Source organism: Furipterus horrens, unplaced genomic scaffold (assembly GCF_987537825.1).
Source record: "Furipterus horrens unplaced genomic scaffold, mFurHor1.1.pri manual_scaffold_4, whole genome shotgun sequence".
Taxonomy (NCBI): Eukaryota; Metazoa; Chordata; class Mammalia; order Chiroptera; family Furipteridae; genus Furipterus; species Furipterus horrens.
The window spans coordinates 166,524,870-166,547,253 of NW_028327174.1; the positions used below are offsets into that span (position 1 = coordinate 166,524,870).

The 22,384-nt window shown below is 43.8% G+C and overlaps 1 protein-coding gene across 4 annotated transcripts in view; it reads right to left on the minus strand.

Moving 5' to 3' along the window:
- TLE1 (TLE family member 1, transcriptional corepressor) overlaps positions 1 to 20,660 on the minus strand; it is an 84,720-nt gene extending 64,060 nt beyond the window's left edge. For 2 of the 4 annotated variants that reach the window (XM_090274206.1, XM_090274205.1), the window contains exons 1-4: positions 19,362 to 20,659; positions 18,539 to 18,639; positions 17,018 to 17,081; positions 16,875 to 16,919 (exon numbers count right to left, since the gene is read on the minus strand). In XM_090274206.1, coding sequence (XP_090130332.1) covers positions 16,875 to 16,919; positions 17,018 to 17,081; positions 18,539 to 18,639; positions 19,362 to 19,385 — 234 coding nt within the window. In that variant the 5' untranslated portion in view covers positions 19,386 to 20,659. Of the gene's footprint in view, positions 1 to 16,874; positions 16,920 to 17,017; positions 17,082 to 18,538; positions 18,640 to 19,361 lie in introns of all 4 variants that reach the window. The other 2 variants (XM_090274202.1, XM_090274204.1) reach the window with 2 other exon arrangements.
- Between the last annotated feature and the right edge of the window lie 1,724 nt (positions 20,661 to 22,384).

The following is a 22,384-nucleotide window of genomic DNA, read 5'->3' on the forward strand; positions in this document are numbered from 1 at the left end:
TCTAATTAATGATTTAAATGTTTTGACCCAACTGTTGCCAAGCAGAGCATTTGGGCTTTAATTTGTCATTTTGGTAAAGATGCATCCTTGACAAAAGCGTGGCAGCTGTTTCAGTGCCTACCCAGCACATTTCCATTATTCAGAAGCCCTTGTGATAGGGTTCAGAAAGTGCTGTTCACATGAAATCGCACTGACTTGTCCCGTGATGGGAAAAGACAGCTTTTGGCAGCCTGAAAGGAAAATGCACTCTGTTGCGCCACAGGTTTTTAAGACAAACTCTGTAGGGTGAATCACAGAACACTACTGTGAAGTCAACATTTATTGTTCTCGGAAGGGAAAGAGAACTAGCCTCCCCAGAAACACACCCCAGCAAACATACACCTTTCACCCTCTTCAAAGGTCTTAATCATGAAGGAGCTCTTAAGAAATTAGGTAATACCATACAATAGCAGAATTAGTGGGAGGAAAAGCCAACTACATCATCGTCATCATCATCATCATCATCACCGTAGGAAGGCTAACATTACAATTACGAAAATAAAATATGCCTATGTAATATGCCCAGGAATATGCAAAAATCAAGTCACCTCTGAAAACCAGGTTTCAAGGAAGGTTATTTTTTCAAAATTTGTAAATAATTTAAAAGGCTCTTCATTATAACTACCGTTTTAGGCCTGCGTCACCTCTCTTTGGTTGGTACTGACTTCCAACAGTCTGAGACCGCTATCTCCACGCCTTCCATCATGACAAAAAACTACAATCAAGCACTACTGATCACTGGATTGAGCACTGCCCATCCCCGCTCCCCACATCTTGTTTGGAGATCACTGGATTAGCAGTTTGGTGTGATTATTTCCCTTAGCCAATCCAGATAGTGGGAGAAGAATGTCCTACCTGAAGTGACTGTGGGATGGTGCCCCCAATTTTAAAAGCATACTACACATGAATGACACTGCTGGAGTGACTTCTTGGGGAAAGCAACTATTCCTCCAGCAGGCCTACACCACCAGTGCCCAGTGACCCAATAATGGAATGGCCACGAGTTACAGAGTATGCAATGGTAAGACCCCAGAGCAAAGCCACTGAGCCCCCAACTCAGTCTCAAGTCTGGAAGCCCCACCCCTGGGCCTTATTCCCCTCACAGGCTTCATTACCAGAGAGGTGGTACCTTGGGAAGGAAGACAAAGTTCTCGGCCTTTCCAGTTGGAACTTGGGATTCTCTTGTCAATCAACATCATGTGCCAAGAAACCTGCAAGCTCCAGAATGAAATTTGCCCTCTGAGTGGCCAGAAGACAGATTTTAAGGGAGGGGGCTCCACTACAAATTGGGAGTCTGCCTCTGCCTTAGGAACAGTGTACTGCTGTACCCAGCAAGTGGCGGGCGCCACAGGTTGGGAGCCACTGATGTAGAAAAACACTTGTGCACAGCAAAGTCAACATAAAAAAAAACTATTTTCTCAAAAGCATCTTAGCTCATGATTAAAATGAAATCTGGGATGCTGGTAAAAATTTTCAAAGCATAACCTTTTGGAAAAGCTTTTAAGTATTTAAGAAGATGCTAAGACGACAGACATCACCAGTGTATTAAAGATTCGCAGAATATTAATGCAGCTATGAGGTGGAGGCAAACAAGAGTATCACTTAAAATACAAATTAAGTTATTCTTTTAAAAACACTAGTCATCACATCACAATACAATCCACAGAGATATCTAAGCAAGAGAAAAATCATCATCATTTCTCCAAGATAATTCTCAAGCCACTTTTCAAGGGAAAAAAACTATGCTGTATGAGAGAAAATTTATTCAGGGTTACATGGATTGACCAAAACTATATATAAATTAGATGTCACTAATAAAAGTATGCTAAAGAAAAGCCTCGGGTCCTCTAATGCCTGGCCATGACAATTTATAATTTTAAAATGATACAGTGTTACAATATATTGTTTAAGAAATGGGGAGGGGCATTAAAGAAGAGAGAACAACGAAATTATGAAAGTGAGACAATTTATAAACATGGGGCCACCAGAAGTTACTGCTCCTATAATTTACCAGTTATTTTACAAGTAGACAAGTCAATTTCTGTGCTCATGTGTTTTTAGAAAGCATCCCAGATATTCTTCCATTAATTATGTGGGTTCAGGACATGTCAATTCTTGTTTCCCAGAGCACCAGAAACCAAATTTAACCCACATATTCTGTTTCACTGGTCTGCCCTCACAGGGTTCCCACAGGGCTGGGCTGGTTCAATAATGCTGAGCTCCTTCTGGAAGAACAGCATAGACTTCCTGCCATTTGGACTGTGAAACACAGTAATCCACCAGGGAATAAAGGTCAAGGTTGCACTTTTGGTCATTACGGAATCATTTGAGATGATCTGTGGTGAGGATGAGAGGAAAATCGAAGGCTGTGAGAACGCTGCAAATGGCTTGACCTCAGACCAATTTTCATCTCCATCTGTCTAATAGACATGTGGATAAAAAGCCCTCCCTCCTTCTGGGCCACTCGGGTGTTTTCAAATCTGTGGCACAAGCCAGGAACCAGTTAAACAATAAATACGTTAATAGGGGAAAATAACCTTCTAAGCCCCAGAGTGATGCTTACTCAGGTTTTGGGTCATTGGCTAAAGTTTGGAAGGCGATTTTTCCAGTCTACACGCAGTCCTACAGCTAAATCGAAATTTTAACAAATACAGAAAATCATCTGCAGTGCAGGAGCCTGTGCCAAAATCTCCTTATTTGTACATGCAAATATATGCATACTTACACCTCCACCCCCCACCAAAAGACATCCCAGATTTCTATTGCGTCTGTTAACACACACAAAGGGAGCAGCAGTTCCAAAAACTGCATGCTGCTAAGAAGTCAATCTTTTTTCAAGTGTCCAATTAATGATGCTTAATTATTATTAAGGCATTTCAATCCTTAAAATACAAAATATTCCTGGGAATCCAGAGCCTAATCATCATTTAAGCCATGGAATCAATGTTACTATCCCTATTTTATATTAATACTCCCCTTTACTCATTTGGCCAAGCTACGTTTTTAAGGAAATGTTGTGTCATATATAAGTTTAGGCCCCCACAGTATATCAATGTCAAACAACATCGTGTCAAGCTAAGATTCAATTCAGGTAAGTGCCACTGCCAAATTTTCTTGTTCCCAGACGGGCTTTAAGATTATTTTATTGCTTAAAATTTAATTTGTTCCAACTCGTGTCTCCATGACAACGTTGGCTAACCCTGCAAATCATTTGGGTAATTGGATATCTTATCTTTCTATTGCTCTCAAATCGAATGATTCTGCTAGAATTGTAACAGCCAATCAAATTTACAGTCCTCCTGAGTAATAGACTTGGAAAAGTAGCCACATTCATCTCCTCTTTACAGCCATATTAACCAGTATGCGACAAACAGTAGAATCTGGTCTTCAAACTACACTCCAAATTATAAACATTGTCAATACCAATATTCTCACAGTGCAAAGTCTCTTCAAAAGCCCCTTCCTTTTATACTGTTTTGAGAAGCAACAATTGGTACTCACTCACTCCACATAAACCTTGAGCAAGTTCAGTACTTTGAGGGAAACTGATAAGAGTAATTCCAGTAGCTAATATGAAAAAAATAAATAAAAAAGAAATCACAGCTTTCTGGGGATATTTGACCTTGTGATAAAATAATGACCAAAACAATGGCTGCACAAGATCATAATATATGCTGACATGGATGTTTCTGGGGCTCTGTAGGTGGGTAAGCCATATTTGATTCATTAGTCAAGAAATAAGAATGATACAGATTTAACAACCAGTTGAAAAATCCCTGTGCCCTTAGAGAAAGTCAAGCAAAGTGTGACACCTCTTTATACTGCATTTAACTCACAAATATTACAGTATCCAGCATAGTCAATCATGGAATAGAGATTTTCTGTAAGATCTGAAAGTTAGCAGTTCCCCTCCTGAGTGCCTGATTCGATTTTGGCCTTCAGTCAGCTAAAAAGTACAGACCTTGGATACATTTCAGTGGTCCAAGTCCAATCTTCCTAGTAGCTGTGCAAGGATACTGGCTCTGCAGGAACTCACAGTCCAGGCACTGTAAAAGATCCAGCCAGCTCACAAATGAAAAAGGCTCCGGAACCCAGGCCAGCTGGCAGGCTGAGGGGGTTGTCAAGAACCTCACACTTTCCCTACAGATACACAGGACTTCAGGACCTCCTCAGGCTAAACACAAAGAGACAGAAATGTGTAGCTTCTCAACACACAGATGCCATAAGGTAGCTGAGCGTTTATACGAGTGTGAGAATAGCTACTGGCATAATGTGTCTCAAATGTGCTCTCCTTTATCCCCAATACTTACAAAGACACACAAGAAGTGTCTACTGCATCCTGCAGGGCAGTAGGAGACAACAGTCTGAACTTCCAGTATGTGCAATCCTAGTGGCCCTTTCCCACCTTGTGCATTTCTTTTCCTGATCTCCAAGTATTAGCACACAGCAGAAGCTGTGAATGTGACTGTCCACAAAAACCTCAAGCCCATGATGTGCATGGAGAACGTAACACAGTGACCGACTCACACTTCTTTCTGCACAGCACCTTGGATATCTTCATAGCCAAAATATATATCTCGTCAATGGTGAAAACTTCTTTCCCTAATGAAGCAACAAGCTGGTCTTGTAATTCATTACCCCCTTCCCCCAACAAAGTCTCTTCATATTATGAGTTGGAGTTTCTATATTACATTAAAAAAAAAAAAAAATCAGAAATGCACCTCCCATCCTTTTTTCTGCCAAAACTCACTTCAATAAAATGAACCAAATCCTCTTTTGTGCTTCATCTATCCCCTTAAATGAAAAAACTCAACATAACTCTATTTTCACTGGTAGCTGTATTAAATACTTAAGGCTGATGCCTTCCAAGGGCACATTTTACTGTTTGGCCTAAATACGGCACTTGAATTCCTCTAGATTCCTTAGACAACAGGCTGCCAATTGGAGCTTCGTTTGACTTAAAAAAAAAAAAAAAAAAAAAAAAAAAAATTCCTTTTGAACCTTAAGATAAATGCTTCTGATCTTAAGAAGGAAACAAATTTAAAAAGCTTAGTCAATGAGGTGGAGGGGGAGTGAAAAGTGAACAACTCAGATGGAGGGAAGAAGGAAACTGGTCTTGGAAAAACAAGGTGGGTGTGTGGCCTAAAATTCCAAAAAGAGGGTACAGTTTTAAAGGGATCAACAGCAGATTTCAACAACAGCTATCCTCAGAGTGCCCACATAACATGCCCAATTGTAGCTGCCCCTGCATGAAGAAACTCACTTAATCCTGGTAACTACCCTCTAGGGTAGGTCCTGTCTTCATCCCCTAACCTACTAGCCTGTTAACTCTTTTGTAAGGAGGAATAATTGGCACCCACACAAAGGGGGATCAGGGGGACTGGAAGGATTTACAGAGAGATCCTACAGCACAATTCCTAGGGCATGTGGGAGCTCAACAGTGGGGACTATGACTCCTCACTCTCATGTACCAAATAAGCTTACTGGACAATAAACAACCCACAAGGCTGACTTTTGAAAACCAAAGCTGAAAAAGACAACTCCTAAGAACCACGCAGGCAACTGTAGCTGCAGGCTGCACAGGGACTGGTTGCCCTTCCTCCATCCTGGTGGCCCATCCTTTATTCTCCCCATACCAGACCAACATGCAGATCAATGTTAAGACCCCCTTTCCAAAACCAAAAGCAACCTTTTTATTTTCACTCACTAATCCATAGAAGCCTTTCAAATGGCACAAATAAAGGAGGCTGCATTTTGTTCTCTAAATCAATTTTCTCCCCAGCCATCAAGTTAGATGTTCCCGCACAGGGAAAGAACAGCCCTTCCCTTCTAATTCAAAAATCCATACTGTCATTGCCCTTGCAAACTGCTAAACAAGCAGTATCGGCAAGTCACTTGTGTTCTGTAATATATTTACTGCAAATCCCAATGGCTCGCCTCTTAATGCAGTTTTCTATTGTGTCTGTGCGTGTCAATACACTGGCTGGTCACCTTACTTGTAAGAGGCTCTGATGGGCTGTTTGCTCAAGGCATCAAGAGGGGACAGAGGCTGCACTCTGGGAGGCCCCTTGACTTGGAGAGCCTCCTCCACATACAGAAGGACTCAAAGAGGTTTTGTTTTCTGGTATTTCACACCCCTCTATCACCCCATGGCTTCTGGAGCCAAGTTAACTTCTCCATTAGGACAGTTTCCAGCCACACAAAGTCCAAGGTCAGAGTCCTTCTGCACAATTATTTGTTTCCCACCTATCAACACTAAAGCTATTTCCCCCAACAAATATACTGATTGCATCTTAAATGTGCAATACATAAGGCCAAACGACAAGAGGGCTTAGGAAGGAAAATTGGCTGTCCCGTGTAAGTACAAATTTCACTTTCAGGGTGCAGGCTGAAAAACAAAGTACCCTAACACCGTATAATTGTGGATCGCCTAATACAACCATGCCAAAACACAAAGGGCAAGCTTAGGAGGAAAATGTTGTATTAGAAACACCTGTTAAAATGGAATTCTTAAAATGTACTTGGAGAAAATTCCTCCTCCATGCTATCAGTCTAAAACAGGGTTGGTAGCTAAGGAAAGGCACAGACCTCTAACAATCGCTTCACCTTTTCCAGAGTTAGTCTTCCAGAATTAACCATTTATCCATTAAAGGGGTGGGAGGTACAAAAGCTCTATGTAAGATATTTGACAAGCAGACATTACAAAATGTTTACTTTTGGTATCACATAAGTAGGTACAATATGGGTATTTGCTGTATATTTCTTTCTCCTTTTCTGTATATTTGAAATTGCTAAGAAAATGTCTAGAGAGCAAAGGGACTATGTAAAGACTCTAAGTAAATAATCAATGAGTATAATCATTACTATTAAGAAACAAGTCAAGTTTAATGCCTTGGGCAAACCTTGTAATTCAACCTACCCACAAGGCTATCAGGGCTGCGGTCCACCTGAGGAAATAAGCAGTGGTTCCAGGGATACTAACTGATGCACACACTCAGTTCACATGCCTGAGCAACATGCTGCTTCCCTTTTCTCTCTGTTTTTTAGTACAAATCCAAGTCTATTACTATAATTAAACTCCCCATTAAGAAGCCTCAGTGGATAATCTGACTATAAATCATGTTTCCAAAAGGAAAACAACTGAACAAACATGGTTAGATAAGATTATTAGAACTAAAGTCCTATCACATATCTAATAAGCGTTCATTCTGAATTTTAGCATAAGGCCCCACACTCTGGATTCATTTTTAACCTGGGTCCCATGACTTAATGAAGAGTCAAAATTGTTAAGCAAAGCTATTGCATACAGTTTTTTTTTTTAAGTATACTTTACTCTTATGCTATTACAGTTGTCCCAATTTTTCCCCCTTTTGCCCCCCTCTGCCTGGTTACCCCCTTCCCTCCAGCAATCCCTCCCTTAGTTCATGCCCATGGTTCATGCACATAGGTTTGTTCTTTGGCTTCACCCTTTCCTATGTTATTCTTAACATCCCCCAATTTTGTTCCTACTAATTATGCTTCTTAGTCCTTGCACCATTTCCCAATTCTCCCCCTTCCCCCTCCCAGCTGATAACACTCCAAATGATCCCCTTATCTATGATTCTATTCCTGTTCTGGTAGTTTGTGTAGTATGTGTATGTTTTTTAGATTCAGTTGCTGATAGCTGTGAATTTGCTGCTTTTTTAATGTTCATGTTTTTGATCTTCTTCATTTCCTTAAGTAATTCCTTTTAACATTTTATGTAATAGGGGCTTGGTGATGATGAATTCCTTTAGCTTTACATTGTCTGGGAAGCACGTTATCTGCCCTTCCATTCCAAATGATAGCTTTGCTGGATAGAGTAACCTAGGTTGTAGATTGCTTTTCATCATTTTGAATACTTCCCAGTCCCTTCTTCCCTGCAAACTTTCTTTTGAGAAATCTGCTCCAGTCCCTTCTTCCCTGCAAACTTTCTTTTGAGAAATCTGCTGATAGTCTTATGGGAACTCCTTTGTAGGTAACTCTCTTCTTTTCTCTTCCTGCTTTTAAGATTCTTTCTTTATCTTTAATGTTTGGCATTTTAATTATGATGTATCTTGGTGTGGTCCTCTTCAGGTCCCACTTGTTTGGGACTCTGTGCTTCCTGAACTTGTATGAATATTTCCCTCACCAAATTAGGGAAGTTTTCCTTCCTTATTTTTTCACATAAGCTTTCAATTTCTTGCTCTTCCTTTTCTCCTTCTGGCACCCCTATGATTTGGTTATTGGTACATTTGGAGATGTCCCAAAGGTTCCTAAGCATACCCTCATTTTAATGAATTCTTGTTTCTTCTTTTTGTTCTGGTTGAATGTTCATCTCTTCCTATGTTCCAAATCATTGGTTTGAATCCCAACTTCCTTCCCTTCTCTGATGGTTTCCTGTGGATTATTCTTTATTTTACTTAGTGTAAACTTCATTTCTTCCTTTATTTATTTTTTTTTTTGCCATACTCAAGGAGCTCTCTGAGCATCCTAATAACCAGTGTTTTGAACTCTTCATCAGATAGGTTGGCTATCTCTGTTTCACTTAGTTCTTTTTCTGGGGTTTTGTTCTGTTCTTTCATTTAGGCCATATATCTTTGACTCCTCAATTTAGCAGCCTCCCTATGTTTGTTTCTGTGTATTAGATAGAGCTGCTTTAACTCCATCTCAGTAGTTAGGTCCTATGTAAAAAAGGCACCTCTAATTTTGTGGGGCTAAGCCTTAAGTAATTGCCAGGGCAAGGCAACGCATTTCACTAGTTTACAGCTGTGTGGCGAGGGCTCGGAGAGGGGACAATGCTGCTGCCTGGCTTCTGGCAGTTCACCCAGCACTCACCGCATTTCCAGTCACTTTACTCCCTTCCCCTGTGCAAGTGGAACCCTTTCAGCTGCTGCCCCAGTGGTGAATGCCAGAGGGTGTGAGTTTCCGCGAAAATCCAGCAGTTTCTTCTGCCGCCCTAACCCCCACTGGTTTTTACAGCCAGAGGTAACGGGGTTCTGTCTTCCCAGTCTAGAACCCTGGACTGTGCAGTCTGGCCTGGGGCTGGGATCACTCACTCCTAAGGTATCCCTCCCACCAGCTGGGCCACCACTGCTGCTGCTGCTCTCCACCTGTCTCCACAACTCTGCCCCTCCTAGCCATGTGGATGAATGCGTCTTCTTTAAATCCTGGTTGTTGGACTTCCACACAGCTTGATTTTCTGATGGTTCTGGGTGTTATTAGTTTTGAGATCTGGCTATAATTCTCTCTATGGTTGCATGAGGAGCTGAAGCGTGTCTACCTACGCCTTCATCTGGACCAGAAGTCTATGATTTTTTGCCAAGCAGCTTTTACCTAATCTTCATACAGTTCCAGGATCCAACTACCACTCTACAGAAGAAGCACATTAAATGCTATGTAACAAGCGCCTAATCTGCCTGACTCATTGGGAAGGGTAGATATAAATCTCAAACTCAAGCTTTAAGCAGACTGCAACCTACCTAGCTGGAGTAACAAAAGAGGCACATGGAAAAAGTATTATTACAGACATCAGAGCAAAAATAAGTGGTGTGATGGCCTCCTGTTGGAGCAGTCACGGAAGGCCTTGAAGTAAACAGGCAGTGTTATTGGAACCAGACCTTGAAGGATACCGAGGAAGGCCATGTGAAGTATGACAAAGAGGCCTGGCTTTTTATAAAGAAAAAAAAAAACCACAGAACACATTTTAGGCATGAAGAGACCTATTTGACTGGATTAAAGGACCTGGAGGGAACGGGAAGGAGGTGGTCTAGTAAGACTGGCAGGCACACTAATCAGGGACAGACACAGATGCTGTGAATGACAAGCAGAGGCAATTACTGAAGTAGGAAGTCAAAATTAAAAAGAACAGACTTATTAAGGAGGTCAAAAAACCCAAGCCCCTAAAGGTGTTTTGCATTCATTATCTTAAAGATGCTCTCTTTCCAGGGCTACAGCTCCAAGACTGTTTGAAATGCATGGCTAGTGGTCTGTAGAGTAGGTGTGCCCTAGGGCCACACAGGACAGGCCAATGTGATGCACTGAAAATGAGAACTTTTATCTGAACCCCTCCATTTAATTTTTCCATTTATAATAAAGGTATACAATATATTAATATGACAATATACCTATATAACTAATACATGCATAAAAAGTCTGGTGATATGTTTTCAAACTTTTTACTGACAGATTGCACAAAATACCAGACTCATAATCTGGTCAGACGAGTAATGATGCTAATATTAAACCCAACCTAGGACCAAAAACATGTGGGAAAAGGGGGTAAACAATGTGCTCACAATTATGACTTTATGTTGTTTTAAGGCAGACAAATTGAACTAAACTTAAATATTATTTATAAACTGAATAATAGCCTTGGCTGGTGTGGCTCAGCGGATTGAGCACCGGTCTATGAACCAAAACATCGCCATTTTGATTCCCAGTAAGGGCACGTGCCTGGGTTGTAGGCCAAGCCACTGGTTGGGGGTGTGTGAGAGGCAGCAGATTGATATTTCTCTCACACATCAATGTTTCTCTCCCTCTTTCTCCCTCTCTTCCCCTCTCTCTAAAAATAAATAAAATCTTTTTGAAAAAATGTTTAAACACTAAATTATAAAGCAATGAAATATAGATTTGTGAAAAATCACAGGTTTATTTTTATTTTTTATTTTTTTAAAGTTTTTAGAGAGAGGGGAAGGGAGGAAGAAAGAGAAAGATCAGTGAGTAAGAGAAACATCAATTGGTTACCTCTCACGCGCTCCCAAGCAGGGACCTGGCCCACAACCCAGGCACGTGCCCTGACTGGGAATGGAACCTGCAACCTTTGGGTTCACAGGTCTGCGATCAACCCACTGAGCCACACCAGCCAGGACAATCGTAAATTATTTGATAATACTTTGTGTCAACACTTTTTGGAGTTTTATAAAAAAAAAAAAAAAAAAAAAAAAAAAAAAAAAAAAAAAAAGCATTATGGTGACTGAGCAGTCTACCCATTGAGCAATTCGATAATCATCGTAGTTTTGCAAACAATTTTTGAAATCATTTTTTCTTTAACCAAGTGTATGGCAATAAATAAATATATTAATTTATTTCTAATTTTCGGTGTAATTTTTTTCACTTTTCAAATCAAACTATGCCTCAGAAAATTAGAAAAATCTCTCCCACACCTGAGTGCCTACACCTACTCTCTCAGTAGTTAAAACACCAAACCATATACATACGTAGTTGTTCTATGATACATTTCTTACTATAGAAGTCGCCAATCCTATTAGTGAGGACTATTTGGAAGGTATAAATGTCTGATCTTGTCAAATAAGCGGACAGACCAAAACTGCTATCTAAAACTTAATTGAAAACCATATAACCAACATTCCACATTAAAGGTACTAGTTCTGATAATTTCAATTTTAAGATAATCTGAAGCAACAGTAAGCAGCAGGGACTGGAAGGGACTGGGTAACTGAGTCAATCAAAGCCTTAATAAAGAGAACCCAGTCAGTTTCTTAGTTTCCTCCAATTTAATCCACTTCTGGAGACCACAAAAGTTTAATAACCGAAGAGCAAAGACTCAGATCTATGGAAATTTAAAATGGTTCTATGAGCCAATAACTGAATGCATATATATCTTTTAACTACCACACAAGATAATTTATTCAAATATTTGCTAAGGGAACAGATTTTTTTCCCTATGTTTCTTAATAAACACTAGTTGGAGAATAGTGTTAATTAAATCCTCTAGCGAAAGACTCTCCCTAAATGATATGCACGAGGTGCTGGGTTCTGGTGGCGTGTGACTCCCCTATCATGAGATGAATCAAACTTTGAACCTGCTTCATCCAAACCCTCATTTTTCAGAGAGGAAAACCAAGGCCCAGGCAACATGTTAATGACTTGCCCAGTCACTAATCGAAGTACCTAATTAAGGAGTCTCAATGAAGCATTTCACACCAAGGCAGATCCTACAGATCACAGCAGCTCCCGATGGGCCCTTCTCTCCACATCTTCTCTGCTCTCTGTCTCTGAACTTGCCTCCCTTGCCTCATCCCATTCCTAACCCTGTCAGGTCCTGCCTTTATATAATGTTTTGTCCCTCTTGGAGTTTTTGGCATCAATTTTTAATTGTAAAAATAGTATTTTTTTTATCTTGCATACTAAGTATTTTAATACCTCCCTTAAATTTTGTGCCCAAGGCAAGTGTCTCACTCACCTCACCCTAGTCAGCCCTGGACAGAAACCGGCAACCAGCCCAACTGTTGAAGGGGATGGGTAGGAGCAGGTTAAGTACTAAGGACTCAGCCCTGCTTGTGGGTAAAAAACAAAGGCTAATCTTGCACCTCAGAATTTGGGCTCTCAATACACAGGAGCTTTATCTCTTAACTTATGCTTGTAAAGGATAGGCCTGGCTAATGAAAATGAAGTTGGGGACCACTCCAATCCTGATGACAGCTATCCTCTTTGTATTACAAGATTAACACCTGGTGGAGCTTAACTCTAAGTGCCTGCACTCCAGCTAGTCACTTTCTATTCGGAGACATTGACTTAGAAAAAATATATATATCAAAGTGAGAAACTGTAGACACAGAACACAACTGTTAAAAAACAGGAAGAAAGGTAAAACTTACAAATACTAAGAGTCACATCTATGGAATTAACCTACAGGTAAATCCCTAACAGTTCCACTAAACACTTTTAAAAAAACCTACTAAAGAACAACTTATTTTTTGAGAGACTTGGAAGCACACATCAAAATTGTGAAAGCAGTTCTACTCCAAAACTGACATGGTCTGAGGGACTTTGTGCTTGCTGAAGTATTGCATGGGCCTGAAAACATTAAGCTCTCACCTGGTTTTTCCTCTCTCCCCCCTCCTTCCACCACATGACCAGGGCTGTAGAATACATCGTTCCTTCCGGAGCTAGCCCCTTCATTTAAGTTCATCACCGCCCTGGAAAGCCCCACGTGCTCACCCTGCCTGCTCTTCAGAAGAAGACAGGCCCGTGAGACAAAGTGGCTGATCAAACTCACTGCATCACTGAGTCTCAACAAGGAGTCCTGGCCACAGGTTTCAAATTTTCTTTTATTCTTAAACATTATTTTAACCTGCAGACAGTGTTGCCAGGTTGGTTACGACTTTCTACATACCCACAGCTGTGGCCTCCACAGATCCTAAGCACTGCTAATTTTCATAACTTTTAGAACACACACCTGGCCCCAATGTGTCTCATAAACTGTGAAGTTGGTCAACACAGAGAGCGAGAAGAGGCAAGACATGCACTAGGTAGACTTGAGTCACTACACAGAGGCCAGGGGATGATTGTGCCGCAGACCTCATCCTCAGAAAAGAAACACTGAATTGAGGACCAGGTGACCCAACCTCAAGCTTCAGTAGGTGCTCGGCCGTGACAACGCCCAGACTCTGAACACGTGCCTACACTGCGGGCAGAACAAAACACCTACCCCTAATATACTCCACAGAATGAAGCAAATCACTTTTGAAAACTGGTAATTGCTGTAAAAATTCACGCCACTAATGACTACTGATGGCACAGCTACACCAGCCTGCTGAAAAGATACACAAGAGGAATAAATAAGGCTTATATATATTTACAGTGCACGCTGTTCCCAAAAAATGTCAAATGAGGTAATATACCACGACAGAAAAAAAAAAAGCCTTTAAAATTCACACTGCTAAACACAACAGGCACAAACCTCAAAACAACTAGACTTACATTAACCTGCTGGTTTTTATTGTACCCTAACACTTTGGTGGTATCAGAATTGCCTCCATTTCTCATGAGAGGTCTCCACCTCTCTTTAATATAGAGATAGCCAGAGTTTAAGATCTACCCGGAGAGAGACAGGCAGAGATTTATAAAAGTTGCGAGAGTAAAAAAAATTGTTTTAATGCTATAATAAAAGAGTAAGCATCCATTACCATGTCTATGCCATTGACTTGTCAGTAACCAGCCACAAATGGGAGCAGAGAAAGTAAGAGGAAGGCTTATCAGGAAGTGTTGACACAACATAAACATGGATGTGGGCACCAAACCAAGTAAGGAAACCACAATTATACCATTCTTGATTTGGACGCACTTCCACTTTTTTTTCCCCAGACAGAAAAGTCTGGTGAGACTTGACACTGAAATCTCTAAAACTCCCTCTTTCAACAAACTTGCTGAAAGGTGGGAAGGGAGAGTAGTTACACTGGAGATAAATCTTAATAACATTAAAGCTCTCACCAAGGAAAGTTTCCCCATCACTGCATTTTTTTTCAGTAACAAAGATGTTGTCAGAAATGACAATTTTTTTGTGTCCCCTGATGATGCCTTGCTAGCATTTGGTTATAAGCCATAAAGCAGGACTAATTTCAGCCTGTCAGGAGTCTCGCTAATGCCCAGTTTCCCCCTAGAGAGAATTCCTGTCAAATCTAATGAGAGCTCCAAAGGCCCTCTCTACAATATAATGAGCACTTAGGCCATGCTGGTGATCAGGCGGCAAAAAGCATCAATTTGAGCCTGGCTACACCCTGGGGGCCAGACGTCACCAGTTTTAATAAGAATTATGATTACTAGCTGCACCAAATGTCTCCTCAGAACTTATTATTAATGTGTGACATTCAGAAGGATGTTTTTCAAAGGTAAGGCCACTTTAAACTGAATTATAGCACTGCTTTGCATACCACTCTAGTTAAGGGTCTGTCAGCATTTACAATATAAACTAAATTTCAGGGGGCTGGATACACTACTATGAAGAATATGGCGTCTCTCAGCTTTGCACCTTTTTCAAATTACTGAGCCAGTCACAGACAAACAAATACCTGACGGAGTATAGAAACTTGTTAGAAAACTATTTTCACACCATAGGGATTCCTCACTCTCTTCTCCCCTTCTTTCTTCCTGCACAATAAAGAAAAGAACGCTCCGCCATATAACCTACAAGAACCCAAAATTACACACCTCCTTAGCTCCCCCAATAAATCCAGCATCAGTATACATCACACAAAAGTGGCATTCCCTTGTAAAAAGATTCAGTGAGGTTATTAAATCCTCTGAGTTTGTTAATTTAAGAAAAAGCTTAGTCTCCTCTTACTCTTCCAGAATGTTTCTTAGCCAAAAAAGAAAAAAAGGCATGGGGGAGGCTTTAGAGTTGAGGAGGTTAGAACTTCTTGGCCAACTTTATTTGCAGAATGCATTTAAATGACCATAGATCTTCTAGCCCAATTATGATCAACAAGTTACAAATGCCTCAATCAGGCACTAGCTATTTACACATGCAAAAACAAAGGCACAAATCCAACGCAGACTAGGCTACCAACTCTGCAAATGAGATTAAAATCAGCATTTTTAAAGGCCCAATTATATTATCAGTGAAAGGCCCTGAACTTCACTATCTCTTTCCAAACACATATTTGAGAACAGATCTGATGTACAAGATGGTAACTTAACATTATGAAACCTATGATGAATTAAAAAATCAAAGGGTGCAGCCCTGGCTGGTGTGGTCCAGTGGATTGAGTGCTGGCTTGTGAACCAAAAGGTCACCAGTGTGATTCCTGGTCAGGGCACATGCCTGGGTTGTGGACCAGATCCCTGGCTGGAGACATGTGAGAGGCAACCGAACCATGTATCTCTCCCACATTGCTGTTTCTCTCCCTCCCTTCCCCTCTCTCTAAAAGTAAATAAATAAAATCTTTAAAAATCAAAGAGTGCAGAGTTACAAAAGCAGAATTCAACTCTGAAACACACTTGCTTAATGAAAGTCTTTGAATATAAGGAAGATCTGAAGGCTGAACTAATCAATTTCTCCACTGTGCCCCAGCCATTCGGCCATGCTCTTTAATTTAATGAAACAAGGGTTTGAGATGAAATAGCACATATACATCAAGTAAGAATTGTATTGTTGCACTTTGAAATGTGTCCAACTGTGCAACTTCATCTGATGATAATTTTTTAAGAGGCAATCGATTTCTAAAAGACTTATTGTACCAGCGTCTTGATGAAAAAGTGAATGTCAGCATATCTCCAGAATACTTACACCCTGCCATTAATGCTTTCTTTGGCAGACAATGACTACTCAATCGAGGGTCCTTTGCGCTGAGCAATCATTTAGCTTTTCTTCTCTTATGAGGTCCTTAGTGCCTTGTTCCAGCTCAATACTCTTTTTATACACCATTATAGTAGCCATAAGTGTGAATTTTATGGGAACTTGCAAACTCATAGTCATAGCTAGAGCTTTCCAGTCACTAATCTTTTCATGCTTTTAAAACCACTAGCACTGAAGCAACTCTCAACATATGCTGTGGCCATAAAGGAAGGCTTTTTTCACCTCCCAACCTGCACCGACTGAGAAATTTTTCTAGAACATATATACTAATAAGCCACTAATCCTGAGTATCACTTTATACAGCCCCAAAGCATAAAGAAAATTCCATAGTCAAGTCATATACCTTGTTTAACCTGATTTAAAGACAGGAGTGTCTCACAGGTCCACACTTCTTTCCAAACCAGAACAAAGATATTAGCTAGTATCAACTTAAGCAACTCTAGAATACCCAGATCTTTCAAGGAGAATGTATCTACCCAGGTGCAAAAGGAAACTCAGTCTCAATGCCTATCTGCCTATAAACAAGTTAGTGTACATTTCCAAAGCACCTCTAACCCAGTCATCTAAAGATTCTGTAACTGTCAAGAAGCAACCCTTGCTGCATAATACTACCACCAGTTTGCAGGAAGGGAAACCAAAGCAGAAAAATGGCATACAAATGCCCCACTAGAGGACAAAGCAAGTATTAAATAATCATGACTCATTTGTCACTTCAGCCTGAGATTTAACCAAAGCTTACCTGTTTATGCATTTCTATGTTTAATCCATATGACATTTCATAATACTGTAAAAAAAAGAAAAAAGAATCAAGCATTTCATTAACTCATGTTTTATAATGCTAAGAACACATATTTGCTCATATTACATGAAAAGGATACCTACCATCACATAGTGCCTCTGCATTTCTGTCTTTTCACTTGCCAGTTTCTCACATTCCAATTTAAGGCTAAGAAAACAAAACAGGCAACTTAATGTAAACATTATGTCACTTGTTTTAACATCTGCCTCACATATTTGCACTTCAAGTAAAAACAGAGACCAATTTGGAAAAGCCATAAACTATCTAGATAAACACCCAAAAACTTTATCCTTGCATGTAACAGAGAAAAGAAATTAAGTATTTATATACAGAATATCCATTCAGCTACTATCCTTTTTCTTCTTGGTGCATACTCGATCAGATGACAAGGAAAAATCTGTCAAAACCTCTGATCTTTCCAAAAGACTGATTCCTCCTGGTAGTCATCTGTTCACTCCCACTTCCCTGCATCAAAGTTTGCTTCTTTGGACTCCACCAAAACCTGGCTTTTGCACAATCTTCAGTCTCAGGCACAGGCTGTACTATCTTTGCCAACTCAAACAGTCTCTAGATTTGAAAACTGTAAAGTTACTTCTACAATTGTTGGTTCCTTTTAAAACCTTTGGTTTTTAAATCCCTGCCAAAATATGTCAAGCAGCTACTGCAATAAAGTGGGTTGAAGTCCTCTCTGCTTGGTAAACACAGTGTGGGCAGGTATGCCTCAAGCTCTAGAGATTATTATCTTCAAGTAGACAAAAGGTCAATAATCAGAAAGCCTCTGACAAAATAAGAAAATTCACACTCAAGCATCTGTGTGCTTTTTCTCAAGCATGACAAAAAATAAAAACTGTCATTACACAGTTATTTCTCAGCTCTAATCAGTTAAGACTTCAGAGAAACAAGAGAAGAAACTAACGTTTCTGGAAATCTTTTATGAATGGGATGCTTTACAAACAGTTTTCACTTATAAATTTTATGAAATAGGCTCTCATTAGAAAAAAAGACTAAAGTTGAGATGGGTATAAACATGACTCCCATCCTTTGTCCTATCCAAATCAACCCAGAATGACACCAAAGCAGGGCAGTTTTCCCTTACCCACATCCACCCCACCCCCCACCACTACCGATGCTGGGCACAGCTAAAAGCATCTAGCTTTCAATACTGGACTTTGCCTCAAACCATTCAATTCTCTAGCATGGCAAACAGTGATTTCAACACTGGCTTTCCCTCCCTGAACCCGCACTCCAGGGCTGGGTCATCGACTGAACCAAGGTTTTAGCTCAGCCTGTTGCAAAATAAATAAATGAAGCGCAAATATTGATGGTTCTCATGCAACTCCTAAATACACGAAAATAAGACTCCCTGGAACAGCAGCAAACGGGCTAAAGGGAAACAATGGGAGGAGGAGGAGACAAGAGAAGGGGCTGCCCTGGAAGAGCCAAGCAAGGGGGTAATGTGAATGACAGGTCTTTACTGCAACTCCACACGCCACCGCCTGGACGCCTGGCCTAAGTACAGACGTCGCCACCGCTTCCACGGGGCTGGGCGACGAGGGGCACCAGGCTGCCCAGCGACCATTCGCCTGGCACGGCCGGACACGCACCTGTGATACTGAGCCTGCAGGAACTGGAATTCCTCTTTAATGCGATCCAGGGACTCCGGAATAGTGAACTTGAAGGGCTGGCCTGCAGCCTGGTGCGGCGTCTGAGGGTGATCAGCGAGGGGGACCGAGGGTCGGGGATGCGGGCGGGTGGATAAAGCAGTAAGTCAGGGGACAGAAAAGTGGGTGGGACATAAACGAAAAATAAAGTTAGAAGTAGCAGAAAATCGAGTCCTGAACTCGAGTTTGCGCTTTCCTTTGGGGAGAGAGAAAATGGACCCTCCTCTAACCCCCAGCTTCTACAGAGGCTCGGAGCCTCCTCCAGCCTCGAGGAAAAGGGGCTCCGGGGCGGCCGCTGAGAACCCCGTCAGATTGACGACATCGCCGCCCCCTCCCCCACGGGGGCGATAATAACCCAGGGGACCAGAAGAGAAAAACAACTCCCAAACGCTCCCAGTTCCCAGAGTCGCCGGGGCCACCTCCAGGCGCGCCGGAACGGGGGCCTCATTGACATGCAAATAGGCGAGACAAGAAACAAAAGGGGGGGCGCTCTACCCGCCCCGGGGAAGGGGGAGGATGTGGCTGCGGGAGCGAAACCCCAGCCTCTGTCTAGACGTCAAGTAGGAGGGGGCCCAGAGGAAAAAAGGGGAAATTGGGAGTTTACGCTCACAACCCACCCCAGGAGGCCTGGGCCTCGGACCTCCCAGCCTCGCACTCCCAGAGAGGAGGGGGTCGGCCAGAATGTAGCAGCCACTCGCCTCCCTACACCTAGGAAGAGCGTCTCCTCTCCCACCACAACCCTGCCCCCCACCCTGCCGCGCCTCACCGGGTGCCGACTCTGCGGGAACATCGCTCTGGCGGCGGCCGCGGCTCTGTTCCCGGGTAACTCAATCCTCCGCTCAATTCCCAACTTTAATCCCGCCGAGGAAAATTAAGCCGGGAAATCAGTTAAAGGCGGGACGAGCTTGGGGCCCGTTGGCCACGCACGCAGGCGCGGTCGGAGAGACAGACTGGCCACTCGGCGCCCGGCTGCTCCTGCTCCCGCCGGTGCGGGCTCCCGCGTTCAGGGCCACATCGCGGGGCACCCCAGGCCCGGCTGCACCAAGAACCTCCGCAGCGACGCGCTGTTCTCCAACCTGCGGGCCTCGGCCGCCCGGGCTGGGAGGTGAGGGCGCGGTGATTCCGACCCGCTCCCGTAGGCGATCCTCGTGCGCGGCAACCGTCCCGGGCAAACAAATCCAGGCGGGCTGCTTTCCTTTGCTCTCCTCCCGGTCCGCCTCCTCTACGGATTTTCCCCGCGGCGCTAGCGGCGGGCGAAGTGCAAGTGGTACCGTGCCTCCGACAAACCCCACACAAATCTGGTGACGTTCGGAGCCGACCCAAGCGGGTCAGGGCAGCGCCTTCGGCCGGGCGGTCGCAGGCCCCCGAGAGACTTTAGAGTGATAGGGGCCGCGGTGGACGATCCGCGCCAGATGCTCCGCAGCCTCAACCCCGTCCGAAGAGCGCCGAATGACAGCGAGGCCGGGAATGTGCGGAAGGAACGTTGGGAGGCTGCTCCGAACGCCCCGTGACCGGCACTCGACGTTCTCCGCGATTGCACAAACCTCCCAGGCCCGACGGGGCTACTCCGCGGAGTGCAGTCCCGCGGCCGCCCGCTGCTCCGCGACGCTGGGGCGCATCCGGGCGCGGCGCCCAGTGAGCACTCGCTCCGCACGACCGGCCCGGCCGCTTCGGACCCTTCCTCTTAGCCTCTTCGGTCCTCTCTCCTTCCCTTCGTCTGCCTTTCCGTAAAAGGCGCTCCAGCGCGCTGCAAAGTTCTCTCACTACCCGGGGTATGACATCCACGAGATGATAGAGAAAAGCAGGAGTGAGATCCTCCGCTCCGCCTGCCTCCCGGCCGGCAAACTCCGCGGACGAGTCCGGTGTAGTCGCGACAGCGGCAGCCAGCGAGGGTTGAGTCGCCGCCGGCCGGCAGAGGTCCGGGCTGGTGGCGCGGGTCCCGCCCGGCCGTGAAAGGGTGGGGGTGGTGTAGTGGGCTGCCTGCGGGACGTGGGGTACAGGAAACCCGCCGAGGCTGCTGCTGCTCCGGCAGCCGCCGCTCCTACCGCCGCCGCCGCCGCCCGCGTCTCTCGCGCCGGTTACATTAACACGCGGTTTCACACTCCAGAGCTAACCAGCGCGGGCCCCGCCCAGCCCCGAGCGGGCCCCGCCCAGCCCCTCGCAGGCGGGGGGTGCGCGAGCTCCTAGCCTGCCAGCGACCAGGCCGGGAAGGTGGTGGGGGGAGCAGAAGTCCACCGTCAGCCAATAGCGTGCGTCGCGCCCAACGTGGGGCGCAGACGCGACGCCTCCCGGGAACCTATGGCAGCGCAGCACTAGACGGCCCCCCCCCCCCCCCGCTACTCCCCCTCCTCTTCAACGCCACTTGCTTCCATCTCCGTCGTCTCCCTTGTCTCCCCTCCCATCCCTCCCAACCCTTCTCAACCAGCCCGGTCCTCCCAGCTCGCTGAGGAAATGTTCCTGGAGGAACCGCGGGACGCCGAAGCCAGCCAATGGGAAGCGGCGAGACTCGGAGATTGGCACTGTGGATGGGAAGGTCGGTGGGAAGGAGAGCGGCGGAGCCGGGCTGTCAATCAAAGTAACGTGGGGCCTGCGAGGGAGCGCGCGGGTGCGCGCGAGCGGGACGGATCTGCAAGCGTGTAGCCGCAGAAGCTGGCGGTTGGAGTTTGCAAAAATACTGACACTTGTTCATTTTTCCTTTTAATTAAAATCCTGAGATCGCAGTGAAAGTACCTCAGAGACTAACTGCGTAGTTTCTTGGTGGGGGGGAGACGGGGCATGCTTTTTGGTATTTGGAGCCAAACGTATCTCTGGGGTGCTGACCCCTTGTTTTGAAGCTACTCTTTTGAAAGTGAGGTCACATTCACAAATTTCTCGGAGGTTTGTTGTTTGTCCTTAAGCTGCTTTTTCGCGGATGCACGAGGAGTGGACTGTGCACTTGGTGGAAAATGCATAAATGGGCCAAGCGTTAGTTGTCACATGTACACCAGTCGCGTAAGACTAGGCTTTTAACGCCCACGTCCCCTTGCACCCAAGGTGATAGTATTTGGTTTTTGTCGGAGGATTTCAAACCATTTTGCAAAAAGAGTCGGCCTGCCTTCGTTTGGCGGCAAGTGTACCAAAGGTGCTACGGGGTAAGGCACGCGCGTCCCAGTCGCAAATGCGATGCTTTGCCCCGTGACTCGAAATCTAGGGTCCTTGCCTTAAACCAACTTCGCTGTGTTGGGGGATAAGGGACTGCTGAGAGTTTTAGGGGCCTCAGCAACTCGACTGCGAGTCTGTCTCCAATTCCTGGAAACAAAGGGAGACAATGGGATAAACCAGCATTGAGACCTGAACAACCAGTCCTGCCCACAGTTTGGGTGGTACCCCAGGCTGAGCCCTGTAACGACATAAGTGCGAAGCGTTGGGTGAACGACGTGGCTAAAATTGTTACGAAGTGTAGCTTGACTTAAAAAGGATTTTGAGATTTTTCAGTAAACGTGCGCACTGTATAAATCTGCGGTTATTTTTTTTTTCTGTTTCTCTAAATATACCACACAGCAGAAAACTTCAATATTGCTGCATTTATACTTTTCTTTAAAGAACAGTTCAGTGGAGCTATTTCCACATGATTAGTAAGTGAATAATGCTGTTTAAGCCAAATGGTGGTGAATTCTTCCATGAGAAAGACACATCTTTGACAAGCATTTATCTTTCATTGGAATGTACTTAGCAAGTTTTTAGTACTAATAACTCTGCGGTCCTATTGTTTTACTTTCAAGAAACTTATGTAAAGGTATTTATTTGAAC